General features: G+C 36.5%; 1 protein-coding gene across 2 annotated transcripts in view; it reads right to left on the minus strand.

The window, feature by feature from the left end:
• Positions 1-2,885: 2,885 nt before the first annotated feature.
• The window catches only part of LOC148952085 (spondin-1-like), a 185,168-nt gene continuing 167,917 nt past the window's right edge, over positions 2,886-20,136 (minus strand). For both annotated transcript variants that reach the window (XM_089089526.1, XM_089089525.1), the window contains exons 11-13: positions 11,154-11,535; positions 5,965-6,218; positions 2,886-3,275 (exon numbers count right to left, since the gene is read on the minus strand). In XM_089089526.1, the coding sequence (XP_088945652.1) occupies positions 3,171-3,275; positions 5,965-6,218; positions 11,154-11,535 (741 nt within the window). In that variant the 3' untranslated portion in view covers positions 2,886-3,170. The remainder of the gene's footprint in view (positions 3,276-5,964; positions 6,219-11,153; positions 11,536-20,136) is intronic.

Here is a 20,136-nt window from a genome sequence, read left to right on the forward strand (position 1 = left end):
ATTATGGTAGTATAACACTACCAAGGTAAGTGAAGCTGTCCACTTGATGAATATTTTCGTTATCTAACATCATCTTTTCATATTCACTTATGTCTAGCCTTAGCGACCTAGTGTTCTTAACAATAATTTTTAAACCTATTCTAGCACCCTGAATTCGTAAAACCTCTAAAAGCTCATTGATTTTGCTCACATTTTCATCTAGGATGCTTAAATCATCAGCATAATCTACGTTCAGGAAAGCTTTTCCTCCCCTTTTGATTCCGTGTTCTCCCATTGTCTTTCCTGTGCTCTTTGAGACAAAGCTCATCAAAATGATCCATATAAAGGGAGATAGAACAAAATCCTGCTTAACTCGTTTTTTAATACGAAACCAGCTGCTAATCTCATTTCCTACCTTAATCGCAGCAGTTTTATTCTCGTACATGGCGCTAATCACTTTAGTGTGTTTGTCTGGTATCTTAGGCAGCGAAATAGCGCTGCCTAAGTAAAGAACGATGTTGGCTGAATGTATTATTTTTTTTTTTTTTAGTTTGTTTTTAGACCAGGGCACTTCGATAGAAGAAGTTGTCGTAGAATTTTCGAAAGGGGCTTATTCGATTGAAAATTGAGAGGGCTAATGCCCTTTTTAATAGTCGAAATTGATTGGAATAGCCCCCCCCCCGCCCACACCCATAATTTCCCCAAACACATCCAATTAAAATTTAGAGATAGCATTTTTGTTCAGCGTAGTTGAAAGATCCGAAAATTATATTTTTGAGGATGACAACCTCCCAATAACCCTCAGGACAAGAGTTGTAAGTTATGCCCTGGAGGCATATAAGTTTTTATAGAAAGTATGGTAGTATAAACTTCGAAGGGGGCTCATTGGATTGGAAATCAGAAGTTGTTTGCCCTTTTTAAGAGTAGGTGTGATCTGAGGGAGCTACCCGCCCCCCTCCCCCTACACGCACAAAATTTTCCCGAAATTAATCTAATAGAAATTTTGAGATAGCCATTTTATCCAAATAGTCAAAAAATCATATAACAAGGCTTTGGGATTGAAACAAACTATCCAGAGCATGGGGAAAAGTGTTCTAAGATATTACCTGGGGGTATTTAAGGTTTATATGGAAAAATGGTTGTATAAACTTTAGAGGAAGCTCATTTGATTGAAAATTGTGAGTTCTAGTTCCCTTTCAAGAGTCAAAGTGATGGAGGGCTATTCCCCCCACCCCCCGACTACCCCTATTTTCACCAAACATGCCTAATTGAAATTGTGAGATAGGCATTTTGTTCAAAATGGTCAAAAGAACCTAAACAATGCCTCCAGGGTTGACACAACCCTCCAGAGTCCTGGGGCAAGAGTTGTAAGTAATGCGCACGGAGCATGTAAAGTTTTTTATGGAATTGGTGGTCGTACAAACTTCAGATGGGGCTCATTTGGTTTGAAATCAGAAGTTATACTGCCCTTTTTAAGAGTCAAAAGTGAATTGAGAGCAACCATCACCTTCACGTCCATCATTTCATTAAACACATCCAATTAACACTTTGAGAGAGTAATTTTGTTCAGCTTTGTTGAAGGGTTCGAAAATTGTGCCTTTCAGGATGATAACCTCCTACAGCCCTCAGGGCAAGGGTTGTAAGTTATACCCTTGGGGCTTATTAGGTTTTTATCCAAAGGGTGGTCGAATATACTTCAGGGGGGACTCATGGGATTGGTAATCATAAGTTCTAGTGCCTTTTCTAAGAATCAAGGTGATCAAACTTGACAGCTATTACTGGCGTTAATGTATCAATCCTTGGCAGCGTATTCTGCAAAATACCCTGCTACATGGCAAGAAATATGGGAATTTTTTGCCGTTTCCAGGGTCATTAGAACTTCTTTAAACACGCTTTACAATGCGAGTTTTAAATATGAATGTAAACTTAGCATGTCCATGGGTGTAGGGAGGGGGGGGTAGGGGGGGCAGCTGCCCCCGCCCCCCCCCCTAGACCTTCAAATTTACATTAGATATGGCTGAGAAAGCAGATGGTTTGGAAAAGGCAGCTGATAAAACTCCATCACACTATCGACTGCCCCCCCTCCTAGACAATATGCTGCCTAATGCTGTCTACGCCCATGAGTATGTCTTTTAGATGTTGTGCACTGCCACCTGGGACTGAGCCTTATTTCTTGCTAAACCAATAAAATTTAGGGGTTGTAAAAAGGGTTTCCGATATTTACTTCAAGGATGATTAATATAGACATGCAAAACATTCTATGGTCATTTTAATCAACCTCATGGTAAATTTGATATGATACATTCCACCGAAAAGTGATATTTACAGAATGGATAAGAACAGGATATTTACTTAAGTGAGTATATAACTCAGTGACTAAACTTTATCATTATTATTTATGATAAACTTTTGTTGACCTAATACCGAGTATTAATTTCTCTCTCATTTGAAGGAGTTTTTGATTCAAATTGTAAATAAAAATTAAACCTTTGGGTAAAAAGAAGGAGAGGCGAAGATTCTTCCAGAGATTAAGTTGCAAGATATTCAGATAAAATCAGAGTGTATTGTCTTTTCAGTGTGTCTTACAATTGTTGAGCTAAACAGATGAACAGCTGTTTCATGGTGGACTACAGTATTAAAGCTTTGGAGGCTGCTTCCAAACTCTAAGCAACCGCATATGGACTAGTTGTGTTACCTTCTTGTTTAGCTATCCATCTACTGGGATGTCTTTACTGATTGTGCTTGCATTCACAGGCGAAAATGGATTTTCATCAGTTTCACTGCTCGCATTCAAATACATTCATGAATTCATTTTTTTTTTTTTTTTTTTTTTTTTTTTTTTTAACAAGCCTGTCTTGTTGTGGTGTCTGTCATAAAATACACAGTATATGTTTTCAAAAATAAAGCTGAGTAAATATTTTTTTTTATTAGTTTTGATATACGTGATATTTTACAATGGTATAATGAATAATCTTGATCTTCGATTATCAATATTCTAACTAAATTAGACAAATTATAAATCAAATGGCAGCTGAAATACGTTTTCAATATTCACTTCATTTATTATACAAACCGGTATCACTAGTTCACAAATTTCATCCACACCGGTTCTATATGGTCAGATTCTAGATTCCAATAAATAAAACTTCTTAAAATAATGTTTGTGCTAAATTAACATGCCTCACAATTGGTTATTCATCGTCATGACGGGAGAGTGCAGGACATTCTCTGAGAATACACCGGCGTTTCTTCACCAGCTTCCTAGGGCATGGCTTACCCCCATTCTGAGAAGGGACCTAAAATTCATAAGTATTATTTTAATGAAAATCTATTTATGTAATTTGTTTAACAAATCTATTTAATAAAAGTAGATCCATAGAATATCTATTTATGTATTTTTTTAAGTAATACCATTCGATAGCTGTTTTAAACCACAAATGGTAAATTATATATAAACCTCGTGAGAAAGTGATGTTCTTTTTAATTTTTACTCTTTATTGGTATAATATACTACAAGTTTTATTACTCATAAGTTATTAATTATGACGAGGGCATGAACGTGTGCCCAGATTTTTTTCCCAAAGATCCATGTGTTATCATTTTTGAAAACACAGTGAAGCCATGACTGCCAATTTTTCTTTTTCATTGAGGTCTTAACTTCGTTGTTGTGAGTATAGCAAGTTTCAAAAGTATTAGAAATACGTACAATTTAATGGGTTTAAGGAGATCAATTTTAAGCTTCTTAAGTGGGGACCCAGGCAAGATCAGCTTAGATTAGCTACCCAGAAAAAAAAATCAATATTAATTCAACCCTGAGATGTAACTGAAGTCTTGTAGTAGTACAGTAGACTGATCTTTGCCTGGAGATACCTGGCTCAGGGTTTCATCCAAGCTGCCGGCGGCCGATGCAAGGACATCTGTAGTCAAGAAGAGAAGCGTCAGTAATCAATAGAAGTGGTAGTTTAAGTTACAACAATTGCTTCTGAATTTATTTTTGTTGTTTTTACTTGAAATGGTATAGTTCGAGAAGTCATAAAGAGGTATGTCGTGATTCCCTGTTTTCTGAACTGAATCCATTTTTAGTGAGATTTAAGGAATTTGGCAAAAATTGGATGCATTGGGCTCTAAGTCTAAGCATCCAATTCATAGTTATTGCTTGCGTAATCAAATCTTTAGCAAAAATGTGCGAAAATTTGCTATTTATGAATTTTATCGTTGCATGATTAAAGTTAAGGTCACTAAATGTTGACAGTAGGGCAATACATGTTCCATTTGGCGTTAGTTTGATCCAGGGTTTGCGTAGAGTAATATTTGCTTGGTTTGCTTAGGTTATTATTAAGAAGAGACGAAAAGAAAAAAATTAGAAATTGATACAAACTTTCAAAATAAATAAAATACTGGATAAAAAAACATAAATTACTGAGCGATAAAACATAAATATAATGAGACAATCGTAAAGTTTCCTAGGAATTTTTTTAACATTATTATATTTGTGTTGGTTCATTAAAGAAGGTGGCATACCATAAACCATAACACTCTTTGACGTACAATTTTCTGAATGAGCATCTGTAGGCTATTTTAAACCTGGCAAAGAATACCTGCGTCTCACTCAAAAATAGAAAAACTAAAAAATAGAGAGTTGGAAAAAAAAACAAAAAAAAGGATTCTACTTTTCAATTAATACCTGTTGTCAGACTGATATAATACATAAACTTTAATGAGAACTTGTGTTCCCTTGAGTACATAATGTTGTTATGTTTGGGGTAATAGCAATGAATCATTTATTTTTCTCTCAAAAGGAAGTGTGATTTACCTTAACCTAGAAAAGTTTTTACTTCGTCGTAAATGATAAATTGATGGTTAAAATAGTACAATTTTGTGTCTAAAACACGTAAGTAGAAATCTGGAATGGTACAGTAATTGTACAATTGAATTAATTAATTAAAACAATAAAGTTTATACCCGAGTTTCAGGGATACTCTACACCTAGAAATTAAGTCTTATTTCATTGCTTCATCTTATAATATTAACCAAAAACTGATGCGTCTCATGGTGCTTTCAGATTTGTCAGAGGTTAGCTCAGTAGCGTTAAATTCAGCCACAGTGTGTTCTATCTTAGTTGGAAATTCCGTTTCAGTCGGTGTTAATCTACATTGTTCTTTTGATTTTTGTTTAAGAATGCTTTTGTGGCTTTCTATACGAGCTGTTGAAATAATTATGTAGGAAACAGTTGGGAGATGCAAGCTAACCAAGCGCCAAAAACTAGGCTACAATGCAATATATATATATATATATATATATATATATATATATATATCTATAGCGGTCTCTAGCTATTTGCAAGAGACCGCTATAGATAAATGATTGCAAAGCTGTTGTTTCTCAATGAGTTACAATATTTAAACTATTGTTTTTGGGGGTTTAGGGGGAAAAGTACTTTGGTCAGACTCTGTTACGTATTCTGTATTTGCATGAATTTATCCCCCACCCCCCCCCCCTAATATGGAAATATAACAATCAATTTGTTTACAAAATATAAGACTTTAAACATATTATTCTTCATTAGAATTAGCCAAACTTGACTTCTTTCGCGGTGTCCGCATAATGCACCAGTACCTATATATAATCCAGTTAGTTTTTGGCACTTGATTAGTTTGTACCTTCCCCTCTTTACCAGCCGCCTTCTTTTTTTGTCCTGTATCTTGACAACTTCTCCATACCCCCCACCCCCCTCTTTTAATCTCTTTTAATCGTCTTAAATATAATTCTTGTTTTAGAGCATAAACAAAGACAAATATTTCTTTACCCATCCAACCCCCTCCTTTCCTATAGGGCAATATTGATCCTATATGATGTTCATGCCGATTAAAGATATGATGTTGACAAAATGTCGAATGAAAATCTAAAAATATTTCATAGTTATAAATAATACATTCGTAATTGACAAGGCTTTACTTAAGAATCAATTCTCTTGCAATAACTCACCTTTATCATCCTAAACTTTTCGTTCCAACCTTTGCCACAAGTGGCACTGCAATGACCCCAATTTGACCACTCTGATACGACGCAATCAATAGGCTCAGGTTTTCTAAATCTACTTTTTTTGTATTCAGTTTGGTCATGTCGCAGATCAAAAGGTCTATGTTTTAAATCATAACCCCTGCTATAGTAGTTTCCATGGAAGTCTTCATTCTGGTCTCTTTGTGTGTTGTGGTCTGATTCTTCAGTGTTGCTATTCCCTAGAAAAAGATTTGTACGTAAAAAACATTAATAAGGTAACTTAGGCTTTTATATCCCTCCCCTTTTTTTCAAAAGCTGATGGACATTGCTCAACCCAAATGAAGTCTTATTACTCTATTTCATTCTAACTCATCCAATAAGACATTGTGCATCTACCTAGCAAATGCAGTTCAAATTTTTATTTTGAATCTTAATAAAGCAAAAGATTTAAGAAAAGAAATTTTGTAGTTTCCGAACTTAGAGTAGGAGACATTTATAGTAGCTTTTCAAGGCAAAATTATAATAAAAATAAATACAAAGGACACTCTAACCTAATCTACAATAAAAAAAAGGCAGTGACGTTTCGACGGGCAAAAATTAGCGGTGAGCTGTTAGAAGTTTTTACAAGATAATTTGGATAAGAAAAATATTGAAAGGGCATTGAAATATTATTAACAAAAATGTTGCTCCATAATACTTTTTAATTTGGAAACAGCTTTAGATCTGAAGTTGCGGTTTTCTTTTTGTCATTTTTGGTGTATTCTTAACTTAAAAAAGTTTGTATTAATGATATACTATTCAGCAATATATTATTAGATTAATGTAGCACAGAAGTTACACCAAAGTCTAAACTTGATGCTATTATCCCTACGTTAACTTAATGGGGCGACATTAGTTTTTCCCAATAGACCAAGATCATTTCATTTTTAATGTTCCACAAAGTGTAAATGGCTAGTAAAAATAAATTTCCTGAAAAAATATGGTAAGGATACATGTCCAGAGAGTAATGACACTCACTCCATAAATTTTTATTTAGAAAAATAAATAGCTTCATCAAGTGATATCAAATGATAACCTCCTTCTGGTTGCCAATGTTTCTCTGTCCAGAAGTACTCCATTGGAAGGCCGTTCGGAATACAGGTTATATTTTTCCAAGGATTCTCCGGATTGTCAAAACGACGATTTTTTTTAAGCTGGATTCTAACCGAAGGAATGTAAAAAGGATTTGTGTCTTGTAAGGACCTACTTGGTCAAAATCTTTGGAGCCAGCTTGGTGAAAATTTTCACCGTTTTAAATTTTTCGTGATGATTCTATCCAGGATTGATTTTGTAGGTTCCAACGTCTTTATAAATATTTGTATTTAGTTATTGGAGTCCCTTCAAACCTTTATCTTTGTGTACATTGTTTTAAATTCAACAAATCGATCTACCACCAGTATGCTGTTCGGCACCAAAGTCGTCTATTCAACCTTTGGAGGCTTTGTGCCACCTAAAAACTTAAGTCTTGGGCAAAAGATCTTTCCTGCAGGTTTCTTGTAACATGACACAAATCAGAACACCCGATTCGTTTTGATTTACACACAAATTCATGGCGGAGCACTTACTGATACTATTACTACTAACAATTCACTGCAGCACCTACCCACCTGAGGCTAACACAGCTACGCAAGACCATCCTCCATCCAAATTTATTGAAAACCCCCTTCTTTACATACTCCCAAGAAGTTCCCATTTCCCTTAAATATTTCCTGATGACATTCTCCTAACTTATTTGGGGACGACCCGCTTTTCGTTTGGCCCTAGACGGTTGGCCGATAAGGACAATATTTGGCCATCTGTCATCCTTCATCCGCAAAACAGGTCCTAGCCATCTCATCTTTTCTCTTAAAAGCGGGATTAAAACAAATTCTTTGTACAGCTTACTATTTGAGATACTGTCAGGCAGTCGGGTACCGAAAACAATTTGTATGCAATTTCTCTGGAAAACATCTAGCAACTCCCCTTCCTTTTTTTAGAGCGCTCACGTGTCAGAACCATACTTGACCACTGTAATTACTGTACTGTAGCTTCCAATATTCTAATCTTGGTTTGCAGACTTATCTTCCTCTTCTTCCAAACTTTTTTCAACTGTTCCTGAGTCTTGGCTATTATTCCATTAGCTTCTTCACTGTATCCATCGTCTTCTACCTAAAGATCTGGGTCAATTTGGTGGAATAAGAGCAGTGGTTCTTAGAGCCGGATCATTCTCCTCTTCCCTAATCCAGCCTCCAGCCTCTATAATTAACCGCTAAAGACACAAATTATCTAGATCATTTTACCTAGATAGCACGGGGGATTTTGCAATAGCCCTCCTCCAGCGATCTAGTTATAGCAACCACACACCTGTTTGACACCTTGGGACAGATATTTGATGCCAGCAGTGGTCTTGTGGCTCAAATACTGGTGCCAGCGGTGGCTGTGACCCTGCTGCATGACTACTGGCTGAAATTGGTACGTTACTAATAGTAATGGGCGGTGAGTCAAAATGAGTACCATTCATAAAGTCCACGTTTTGATGTTCTAACTTTCACAAAAATTGAATCCAATTACTTTTTGAAGACACAGTGTATCAACAGATATGCACAATCAAAATTCTAAGAGGTATCAAAGATTTTCTAATTTCTTTTTGTTATCCTTTTTGATTTTTTTTTTAAAGTATATACTTAAGAGAAAGTAAAACTTAATGTCTAAATATCGTGCTATGCATTTTCGAACAAGGTTCTTTTTTTTTTGCAAAATTGTACTTGAATGATGGGTCCTCCTTAAAGCTCTTTTGGCGAAATCAGGGTACTTTGTCTCGCACCTGTTAGAATTCATTGAATATTTGTGACCAAAGAACATTTGCACAAAAAAAAAAAGAAAAAAAAAAGCAAAACCCTAATAATATTACACAAATTTTACATACGCTTTTATTGTAGGATGCCATAGTAACTTTGAAGATTGATTGTTTCCTAAGCTTCCACGAACATTCTGAGTGCTAAATACTAGTGCATACTGACTCAACTTTCTGATAAGCAAGAAATGAAGGTTAAAAAGGTCTTCGATCAACGAAGCCTTATAGTAATTAAAAAAAAAACAAGTTTTTTCAGTTGAAAGTAAGGAGGAATATTGAAACTTAAAATGAACAGGAATTATTACGTATATGAGGGGAGCGCCCCTCGTCAATACCTTTTCTTTACGCTAAAGTTCGAATTTTGCCCGAATTCTTTAAGAATGACTCCTGAATCACAGAGGGCGTTTAATTAGAACAAATAGCTCTTTTAAAAGTAATAAAAACTTTAGCGTATAGAGCGAAACATTGACGAAGGGGTGACCCCCTTCATATACGCAATAATTTCTGATCGTTTTAAGTTTTAATGCTGCTCCTTACTTTAAGTTGAACAGCTAGTTTTTTTGTTTTTTTTCTGATCATTTTTTAAATAATGCTGGGAAATCTGGCACACTCCATGGAAAATTCCCTTCCTCCCTGAGAAATTCCTCCATATAAATATTCTCCAACATAGGCCCCTCCGACCCCCTCCCTCAGCAGAAAAATCCCCCCCTTAAAACGTCTGTATATTTCCCAATAACCAATACTATATGTAAACAATGAGCAAAGTTCATAACTTGCAGCCCTCCCCCTGGGGACTGTGAGGGGTTAAGTAGTCCTCAAAGACATAGTTATTAGATTTATAGATTATGATTAAAAAATGGGTATTTCAAAATTTTGATCGGGTGACTTTGGGGGAAAATGAGCGTGGGAGGGGGGCTAGCTGCCCTCCAATATTTTTAATCACTTAAAAAGGCCACTAGAACTTTTTTTCGGTCAAAGGAGCCCTCTCCCGATCTTCTACTATCACAGGTTCGACATGATCACCCTTGGGGAAAAACAAACAAAACAAAACAAAGAAACAAGCCTCCGTGATCTTTCTTCTGGAAAAAAAATCCAAAATTCCACATTTTTGTACATAGGAGCTTGAAACCTCTACAGTAAAGTTCTCCGGTATGCTGAATCTGATGGAATGGTTTTAGATCCCTTGATGTTTTGGGGGCGTTTCCCCTCTTTTTCCAAAATTGGACAGATTTTCTCCGATTCGTAGCTTTTGATGGGTACGATTAAATTTGATGAGTTTTGCGAATTTTGAACAAGCATGAAAATTCGATTCTTTTGATGAATGTATTTTTATCAAGACCCTGTTTCGTAAGGTTTCGGTTACTAGTGGGCCGCATCGCTCCTTGCTTACAGTTCGTTACCTCGAACTGTTTGTAAGAAATTCTTAATTTGAAATATTTTAGTCTGACACCAGGCCTTAAATATCCTCATTTTATTTTTGTATTATCAAACCTCCCTAGTCCATCATGTCTCAGAGGCTAATCAAAATGATTTTGTGCAATTTATGACTATTCAGTCTTGGATATGGTAAAAAATTTAATGACAGAAAATATAATAAACTGATTTGTTATTTGTGGTAGATTGGACGTATAAGAGTTTGGGTCCTTGCACAGGCCTCACAGCCCCATTGTTTACCCCTAATAAAATTACTGGTTGGGGGAGTCAATGATAAATTCAACCCTTCCCATCCTTTTCATACAATATTTTAGCTGTCAGAAACCTTACTTCCCCTGAAATGTCCCCCAGTTTGACGTTTGAAACATGGTAAATATCTAATCGATGTCTACTCCTAAATGTAAATTTTTCTATTAGGCGTCTCCTTGTTTCTACAGTCATCTTACACTTTTGGCATAAAGAAGAATAGCTCCTCCGAAATTGGGCAAGGTGCTTCCAAACTCTTGCTGTAGCTTCAGTCACCATTATGTCTCTTATCTTGTTAGTCGGAATGAGTGTTTAGCCAGCGTGGGATGAAACTTTGCTTATTTTTCTGCATGCAATTACGACTTTTAGTTATTGTTATTGATTCCAATATATTGGTTCCAGGGATATACAAAACCCACTCCGCTCCCTCCTTCCCATCAAAGGGCATAAAAATCTTAAAATGGTTACTTAAAAGGGAAAGAAATTCCTCAAAATGAGAAAAAATTATCTTCATGAGAATTTTTCAACCTATGAAAATGTTTGGATTCTCTCCCCCTCTCCTCCCCTCCTTGCATCCCCAAAGAAAAAAAATAATATCTACAGGCATCTCTTGATAATTTACCTTTAAAAAGCACTTCGCAGGTCTTGACACAATCTTCATATCTTTCAAAATTGTTTCTATTGCCTCTGCACCCATTATAAATGAACTGGGTACAAGTCCCCTTGTCGACATCGTAATACCATCTTGGGAAATAGCCTCGACAAGGACCAACATCTTTCTTTTGCATGCAAACTGCCTTAGCATCGGCAGCATCTAAATTACACTCCAACCTATCCCCGTCACAAACAGCTTTCTCCATCATCTCAACCTGACAGTGGTTTGGTAGCTGCGAAGTATACAAGGGAAGTCGTGTCCGTACCTTCATCCCCTTGCCACATGTGACACTGCAGGGTGACCAGTCACTCCATGCTGTTACGGCACATCGAGGGTCTATTACGATAGCCTAAATAAATATTTTGAAATCACAAATATGGCGATACTGACTAACAAAACTGAAGACTAGTTTAAAGCTGCTGCAATAGCAAAAACGATCCTAAAAAAACAATACCCCATAAAAACTGAAAAAAGTCTTGACAGCAGTAAACAGTCTACATATCTACAGCTCTTTACTGAAAATCCATTTTTAAGCTTTGAGGGAGATTTAGTGAGAATTAATATAACAAAAGAGCATAAATTTTCTTAAAACTTTGTTTTTCCTATAAACAAGTTTAAAAAGTAAATTCCTTTTTAGTGTTTCTAGAAGCACATTTGAGCCTTATCTGCAAAATTTTTAGCGGAGCAAGGTTTGCTTTCCATATGACACTCACAAGCGGTGAAGCCACCAGACCGATATTTGCTACAGAGCAAGAATTTGCCCGATTTGGAAAGTGAACCCAGGCTGCTACTGCTAGTGGAGAGTGTTTTTGGCTAGTGGCTTTTTCTAAGGTTACAAATGGACACAGGTCAAGAAAACTTACGTATTATTTATTGAGTGGATGTTTTTATTTTCCTTATAAGGTTGACATTTGCTTGTGAACCATTATGCAAGATGTTAGTGTTTAAGTTATTTGAAATTTTGACCTGCCCCCTAAATAAATTAATACAATTTTTAAATGAGCTATTGTAGATTTAGTCTATATTCTCCTTCATCTCTATTGATACTAATATCCCCATAGATGATTTTTTTTTATTTCTATTGTTTCTCGGAAACTTTGTAAAAGCCCAATAGAAGTGTCAATTATTTTCGTTTGATCAAAAAGTATGCTTGGTGCGGAAGGTCAAACAAATGCTCTGCTAATGCTGATTCGAAAGTTTAAAAAGTTTTTATAATATTTAAAAGAACAATGTGTTGTATTATTATGCCGTTTTAATCTATTTTCTAAATTTTTACTTGTCCTTCCCACATGAACCACAAGAACAAGATATAATGTATACTCCGCCTTGCACACTTTTCGGAATAGTATCTTTTCCACTATTTAGTAAACACCCCATTGCAAGTTGGGATTTAAAAGCTGTTCTTATATCATATTTTTTATTATTCTTTTCTTACTTTTTGTGATGAAATTGGAACATACGGTAAAGTTATGTAATTGTTTTTTTTTATTTGACTAATCTTCCTCCATTATTCTCACCTCAATTAACCTTTTCTTTCTTTTTTAAATATTTTTTTAAAATCATCTTTTCGGAATATGCATTTCCAACTAGAATATCTTTTAATGAAAATGAGTTAACTACTTTTGTATTTCAGTGATGTTAATTTCAGTATCCTGTCAACTAAAGAAACAATTACTGCACTTTTTATTTGGATCGGATGATTCGAAATAAGAGACATATAACGGTTGTTTTTTGTAGGTTTTCGATAAACTGAAAAAAAAACTAATTCATTACTATTTTTACGGATCTATATATCCAAAAAAAGTAACTTATTCTCAGATCCTTTTTAAATTCTAAGTACAAATTCCCCTCCTGAATAATTTAAATGTTAAAAAAAATCCAGTTTCTGATTCTCCATAATTTCAAATAACCATAATGTCATCTATATGTCTTCCGCAAAATTTAGGTTTTGAAAAACATATTTCAATTGCTAAGATGTCACATAATCTACGCAAACGTTTGCTAAAAAAGGACTTAAAGTTCCTCCTATAGGTGATCCCCTAAATTGATGAAAAAAATTATCTCAAAACTTGAAACAGTTTGTGTATTTACACAAACAGTTTGCACTAAATTTAATAAAGTTTCTATCTCTATTCTTGCGGCTGATTCCTCTATCGTATTTTTATATTGTTCAAGTTTTTTGGAGAAATAATAGAAATGAAAAAAAATATCTATGGAGGTATTAGTATCAATTGAGATAACGGGAATATAAATTAAATTCAATTGAATCAATTGATGATTCAATTCAAATGATTCAATTGGTATCAATTGAGAATTAAACTAAATCCGATTTACAATAACTTAATTAGAGGACAGGTCAGAATTTCAAATAACTTAAATATGAACATGCTGCACAATGGTCCCCAAACAAGAGTCAACCTTATAATCAAAAGTCAGGATGAAATCAACACTTCAGAGAGCCAAAGTACCACAGCTAAATTAGCAAATAAAAAATGTATTTAATATATAATACATAAGTTTTCTTGACCTGTGTCCATTCCCAACCTTAAATTTCCTCTGAAGTTCATTGTATCCTGGCTTATTAAATTCAGTCATAGGTCATAAGTAAGAGTTATTTTTTCAGTCAATAACCTATTTCAACTGTATTTAATTATAGCTTTTGAATCTAGGGCATATGTGATTTTCTAAATAAATATACTATTTAATTTTTGCTGGATTTCATCACGAAACTCAAATTGTGCCAAAGACAACTTAATTTGTTATTCTGTTTTGTATATTTGTGCTATTTGTATGGCGATGTTAGAAGTTATTAAGATACTTAAAACTCCAACTGTACCACAGACAACCTAATTTATCATTCTGTTATGCATATTCGTGCTATTTGGATGGTGATATTCGAAGTTATTAAGATGTGCGTTTTGTTTATTGTTTTTGTTTTTCTTTTCTTTATATGTTGCGCTTAATTTAGCTTAATTCATTTTTTTTACGTTGAAATTGGCTTCCAGACGTTAATTCGAAATATTTGAATTTCTTCATTATTTAAAGCTTCTTGCTTTTTTTTTTTTTTTTTTTCTGTCCATTGCTTTGTTTTAAAATATTATACCTGTTTTCGCTGTGTTTTCATTTGTTATATTCCGTATATGAAAAGGAATACCGTAAAGAAATACTCTACATATCGCCTATGGGTGGCAAAAGACTTGGTTATTATTTTTGCATGTAGAAAAAAAAAAAACATACTAATATAAAAACGCAACAAAAGATTTTAGGAATTTGTAAAATAAATGGATTAAGTCCAAAATTGCTCCGTTTTAAGTATCAATTAAACACACGTAACGAGGCTGATCACATAAGAAGTTAAATTTGCTACATTTAAACTATTTGTTGAAAGATAAACGTTTTCAGAGACCTTAAACTGTGAAAGAAATACAGCTTTTAAAAAGTAAGCTAATTGATGTTCTTAATAAATATGAGCTCCATCAAATTGTGTCCATAAAAAAAATCTTTTGAGCCTGATTGGAGATTATCTAGAGAAAAAATAAACTTAAAATTATCACAATTAAAAAAGGAACACGAAAAACAAAAATATCAATGCATAAAGCCAAAAATTTTCCAAGCCCTAGTGCGACTAAGTTAAATGAAAAGATTTTAACAGAAAAACAAACAGGGGTACTCGAGAAAGGCGTGAAATGAGGACTAAAACCTATAAAAAATAATCGAAGGAATATTTTAAAAGATTGGGATAGGGCTTCTAAGCTTTCAAAGGAAATTAACAATGTAGATGATTTAAGACTTGGGATTGTGAATATCTTGAAAAATATTGGTAATGTTCAAGAGAACTAAAAAAAAAGACATAAAATTTTTAAAAGATCTAAGGACAGATGATTCTTTATTAATAACAAAAGTTGATTAAAGTAATACGATAGTGATTTTAGAAAAGATGATTACAATAGTAAAATACAAGGAACTCTAAATGATAATTCGACTTGTAAGAATCTTATAACAGAGCCAACTGAATCTTATAAAGCAAAATGAAGAAAATATTTAGCTGATCTTAAGAGCAATGAAATATTACATCACAGATGTACTTTAAATTCTTTCCAAACGAGTTGATTTGCCCAAGAATAAATGATCTACCAAAAATGCATACAGTAGGCATTTAAACGAACTGTAAATAAGGAGCGACACGGCTCAATAGTAACCGAAACTCTAAAAACGGAATTTTTATATTAATAGATATATCAAAAGAATTAAGTTGTTATTCTGATTCCAAATATATAAAATCCATTAAGTTTAATGTTACCCACCAAAAGCTACGCGCCAGAGAAAATTTGCCTGATTTTCAAAAAAAGGGGGGAAACCCCCAGAAAGTCGTAGGTTCTTATTGAAATTATATCATCATATTTAGCATATCCGAGAACCCTATTGTAGAAACTTAAAGCTCCCATCTGCAAACAGCGGCGGATCCAGGGGGGGGGCCCTGGGCCCCCCCAAGATTTTCTGGCACCCTCTCATCCATCGTGCAAACGACCCTTTTTTGTGAATGATTCAACTAAGGCCGACGCTAAAAAAAAAAAATCGGATACGCCGTCATTTTTTACTTTCTTTTTATCACATTATCTAAAGTTCAAATCCGACACTGCACGAATCATGATTATTGGGTTTATTTTAGGGACGTGCTAAACGAGCAAAACATTTTGTGAATGCTTACGAGAAACGCATGTCTTTGGGGAGTTGCGTGGGTGGTTAGATCCAACCGGCGGGAGGCTAGGCGCGAGCGACCCTGCCACTGCCTTCGGAGTATTTTTGCTCCGTGTGTTAGACCAGTTAGACGGAAACGCATTTAAAATGGATCGGAAAAAAAAATCAGGGCATGAATATAGAACAGAGAAGAAACAAAGAATGATGGCGGAAAGCCATAAAGGATCGAGGGACATCTCTGATTATTTTGCCAAGAAAGATCAGATTAAAGGTAAGCTTTTAAAGATAGAACAATAAGGAAGGAGTGTCGTTTAAAGTGGGTATCAACACTTCTAATTTCTAGCTTTAGCCCATTGTCGGATATCTTTCCTGATAAGGCTCATTCGTCAAGCTTCATCGCTTACCAGCTGCTTTTGTTGTTATATATTGCATACGGTCCCTCTTGTACAGTGTTCTTCGTATGCAATTTGTCCGAAGCGTTTGACCTGATTTTTACCAGCCCACTCGTCTCGCCTGACGGTTATGATATTGGCTTAAAGCAGTATTTTTACCAACACACTGTGTCAGCTCTGAAATTATCTTTCAAATTCTTGCAGTTAAAGCTCTCTCTTTAGCCTTGTAAACTTCGGTGATAATTGTTTCGGGTTTCAGCTCTTGAAAAATATTTGTTAGCATATGTCGGGGATCGGTTCTTGGGGTTGCAAATTAAATTAGTGATGTTTAGGGTGGTATTTTATTTTAAAGTCCGGGTTTCCTAGAAATAGTTTTGGGGTATGAAAGTTCAAGATTGTTGGGGGAGTTTAAAGTTAATGTTGCTGATTCAGTTTATTTTCAAATTTAGTTCCAATTCTGCCTTCACCATGTTGAGAGTTAAATCTACTAAAGCAAGCCATTATACAAAGTGTATATACGTTTACAATAAATGTCTTGTGCAAACTTTAAAAGAGAAACTTTTTTTGTTAGATGTTGAGACGACGGCAACTTCTGATGCCCACTCTGAGTCGACGGTCGGAATGCACAAAAACGCATTCAGCCAGGAGAACGAACTGTCACCAACAACTCCGTCTACTTCACAGACGGCCTTCATAACAAACTTTGGCGAAACGACACACACTGATCAGCTGACTGAAGGATCAAGAAGCAGTACTCAAACCTTGGTGGTACATAGCCAAACACTGATTTCACAGTACCCGCACCCGCAGCAGAATCAAAGCGCTATTTTTTCGCCTGAAACTGACTTCACGCCGTCGAATGACTTTGGTATTGCAGTAGCACTGAAAGAGCGAAATCAGTTGTCTTCTGGCGAAATTATGTTTTTTATGAACGAAAGGTGGAAGCCGAAGAACCAATCTGATCTTCCAGTCTCGACACAAAAGAGAAAAGGTGGCGAAGTCAAGCGTCGCTTGAATACCGAACATCTTGCCCGGTATCCTTGGCTCGCAGTGAGTCGTCATCCAGACCACGAAGGCCTTTGGTGCAGTGTTTGTGTTTTGATGAGGACCAACGAAAGCAGAGGAGGATGGTCGGCTTTATCTGGAGGCGGCGGAGGGCAAAAAATGGGAAAGTTGGTCTTGAAACCGCTAAAAGACTATTCGAAACTTACCGGGAAAGATGGTGCGCTGACAAACCATGCTGAAGCACAGTTTCACAAATACTGCCAGGAAAAAGCTGCCGCGCTGCTAACAACGTTTCAGCGCGGTAGTCAAGATCAAGATATCAGGAATGCTCTGAACTGTGAAAGGGTCAAGCAAATACAGCAGAACCGTGCACTCTTGAGAAGCGTTGTTGAAACTGTCAAGCTTTGCGGGGCACAGAATATCCCCCTTCGTGGCCACCGTGATGATGGCAAACTTGATATCCAAGACTCTGATGTCATTACAGCAGTAAACGACGGGAATTTCCGCCACCTACTTCGGTATCGGATTCAGAGTGGAGACTCGCAACTTAAAAATTTACTTGAAAATGCACCGAGCAACGCCAAATATACGAGTAAACAGATCCAGAATGAACTGATTAGAACAATTGGGGAAATGATAAAAACCGAAGTAGTGAGAAAAGCAAACAAAGCAACGGTTTGGTGTCTTCTTGCGGACGAGTCAACAGACAGGCAGACCAGGGAGCTGATGGTCATTGTTTGACGTTATGTGTGTAAAACCGAGCAGGGATACGTGATTCGAGAAGATCCTTTTGCAGTTGTCGATGCCTTTCAAACCCTGTCAAGACTCGCTGGAGATGAGGAAAGTGACGACGGTAGAAGCATCGAAGAGAAGCTAGACGGCAAGAGCCTCGGGAAGCTGCTGTTGAGTGAGGTCAGGAAGTCAAATCTGGATTTGTCAAAGTGCGTTGGTCAAGGATACGACAAAGCTGCTAGCATGGCAAGCTTGACAAATGGTGCTGCTGCTGAAGTTAAACGCCAGTGTGAACTGGCAGATTACTTCCACTGTGTGAGCCATGCCACAAATCTCTCATGTTCAAAGATAGTTTCAGTTCCCATTCTGCGCAATGCCCAAGACGTTGTTCGAGACACAATTTCTCACTTCAGCTCAAGTGCCAAGAGAACAAGACTTCTAAAAAGCATCTTATCGCGGACAAAGCTAAAACAGAGACACTCGTCAGTCTTTGTACCACGAGATTTGTAGAGAGACACGAAGCAATCAGCAGGTTTTGGGACTCCCTTCCGTCGATCGTTTCTGCTCTGCAGGAGATGGAAGGATGGCACGATCGAGAGGCAAGTAGCAGAGCTTATGCATTACGATCCTGCATTGAAAAATCAGATACACTCGTAGGACTGGTTTGCCTGAATTCGTTTTCGTCGATCATGAAACCTTTGGCCGAGTCACTACAACAGAAGGATGGTGACCTCGTGAGAGCCTTGTCCCTCATTAGCAGCGTGAAGGCAATGCTGGAAGATATGCGATCACATGCCGAAACCAAATTCAGACTGCTTTACGAAGATCTTCTGAAAATGGCCGAAAAGATTGATGCTACCATCAAGGTAACGCAGCCACGCATAGCTTCACGTTCTACATACCGGGCAGGGGTACCCAAGATGGATCCAGAAAGTCATTATAGGATGGCGGCATTTATTTCAGCCCTGGACGCCATGCTGCTTGATTTTACGGAGCGGTTCAGCTGCCATTTTACGAATGCTGCAAAACTTTCAGCTTTGATCCCGGCTGTGGTTAATGGCAAACGCTGGGAGGACATTCAGCCAGGGTACGAAAAGTACAAGGAGCTGCTCGTGGGTACGGAGATAGACGTTAAAACCGAGTTCGAGATTTGGAACAAGTATTGGTCTAAGGAAACCGTGCAAAAACCGAAAACAGCTATTTCAGCGCTGAACAGTTGTCAGGAAAATGTATTTCCCAACATCTTCGCATTGTTGACAATTCTCGCGACGCTTCCTGTGTCAACCTGTGAAGCAGAACGAATGTTTTCAAAGGTTAACAGGACATGTTCATCAATACGAAGCACGATGACTGAAGAGAGGTTGGAGGCTCTACTACTCATGCAGACTTACAGAGACGAACTGCCGAAAACAGACGATGTTATCGATATGTTCGCTCTCAGAAAAGCTCGCCGATTGAGTTTAGTTGTGTAGTGTGGTACTGTTTTTTTTTTCTTTTGCTACTTTTTACCTTTATGAGAATTTTTGGCAGTTTTTTCATATAAATAAAGAGCTATAAAATTAGTCCTTTATAATCAGTTTTTGGCGCCCTGTGTCCGGCGCGGCCCCCCCCCCCCAAGATTTTCCTCTAGATCCGCCGGTGTCTGCAAAAATGTGGAATTTTGTAGCTTTTGCCAGAAGAGACATCTCAGATACGTGTTTATTTGTTTGTTTTCCCCTGGGGTGGTCGCATCGAACCAGTAGTCTTAGAATATCGGGATACAACTCATTCGAACGGAAATGAAAAGTTCTAGTGCCGTTTCTAAGTGACCAAAATAATTGTAAGCCAACTAGACCCCCTTTTCCCCTCAAAGTCGTCTGATCAAAATTTTGAGATAACTATTTTGTTCAGCATAGCTGAAAGGTTAAATAACTACACCTTTGAAGATAATATGCCCCCCCCCCCCAGCTCCTGGAGAAAGGTCTATAAGTTATAAAAAAATTTCATTGTTTAGGTATAGTATTTGTGATTGGGTAGTATGCACACATTTTTCGGGTGGAGGAGGGATTTTCCACGGGGAGTTTTCCATGAGGAAGGAAGTTTCCGGGGGAGAAGCGTGAAATTTACAGGGGAAATTTTACACT

Source organism: Artemia sp. Qi Xiang Cuo, chromosome 5 (assembly GCF_049724085.1).
Source record: "Artemia sp. Qi Xiang Cuo chromosome 5, ASM4972408v1, whole genome shotgun sequence".
In the NCBI taxonomy this organism is placed as follows: Eukaryota; Metazoa; Arthropoda; class Branchiopoda; order Anostraca; family Artemiidae; genus Artemia; species Artemia sp. Qi Xiang Cuo.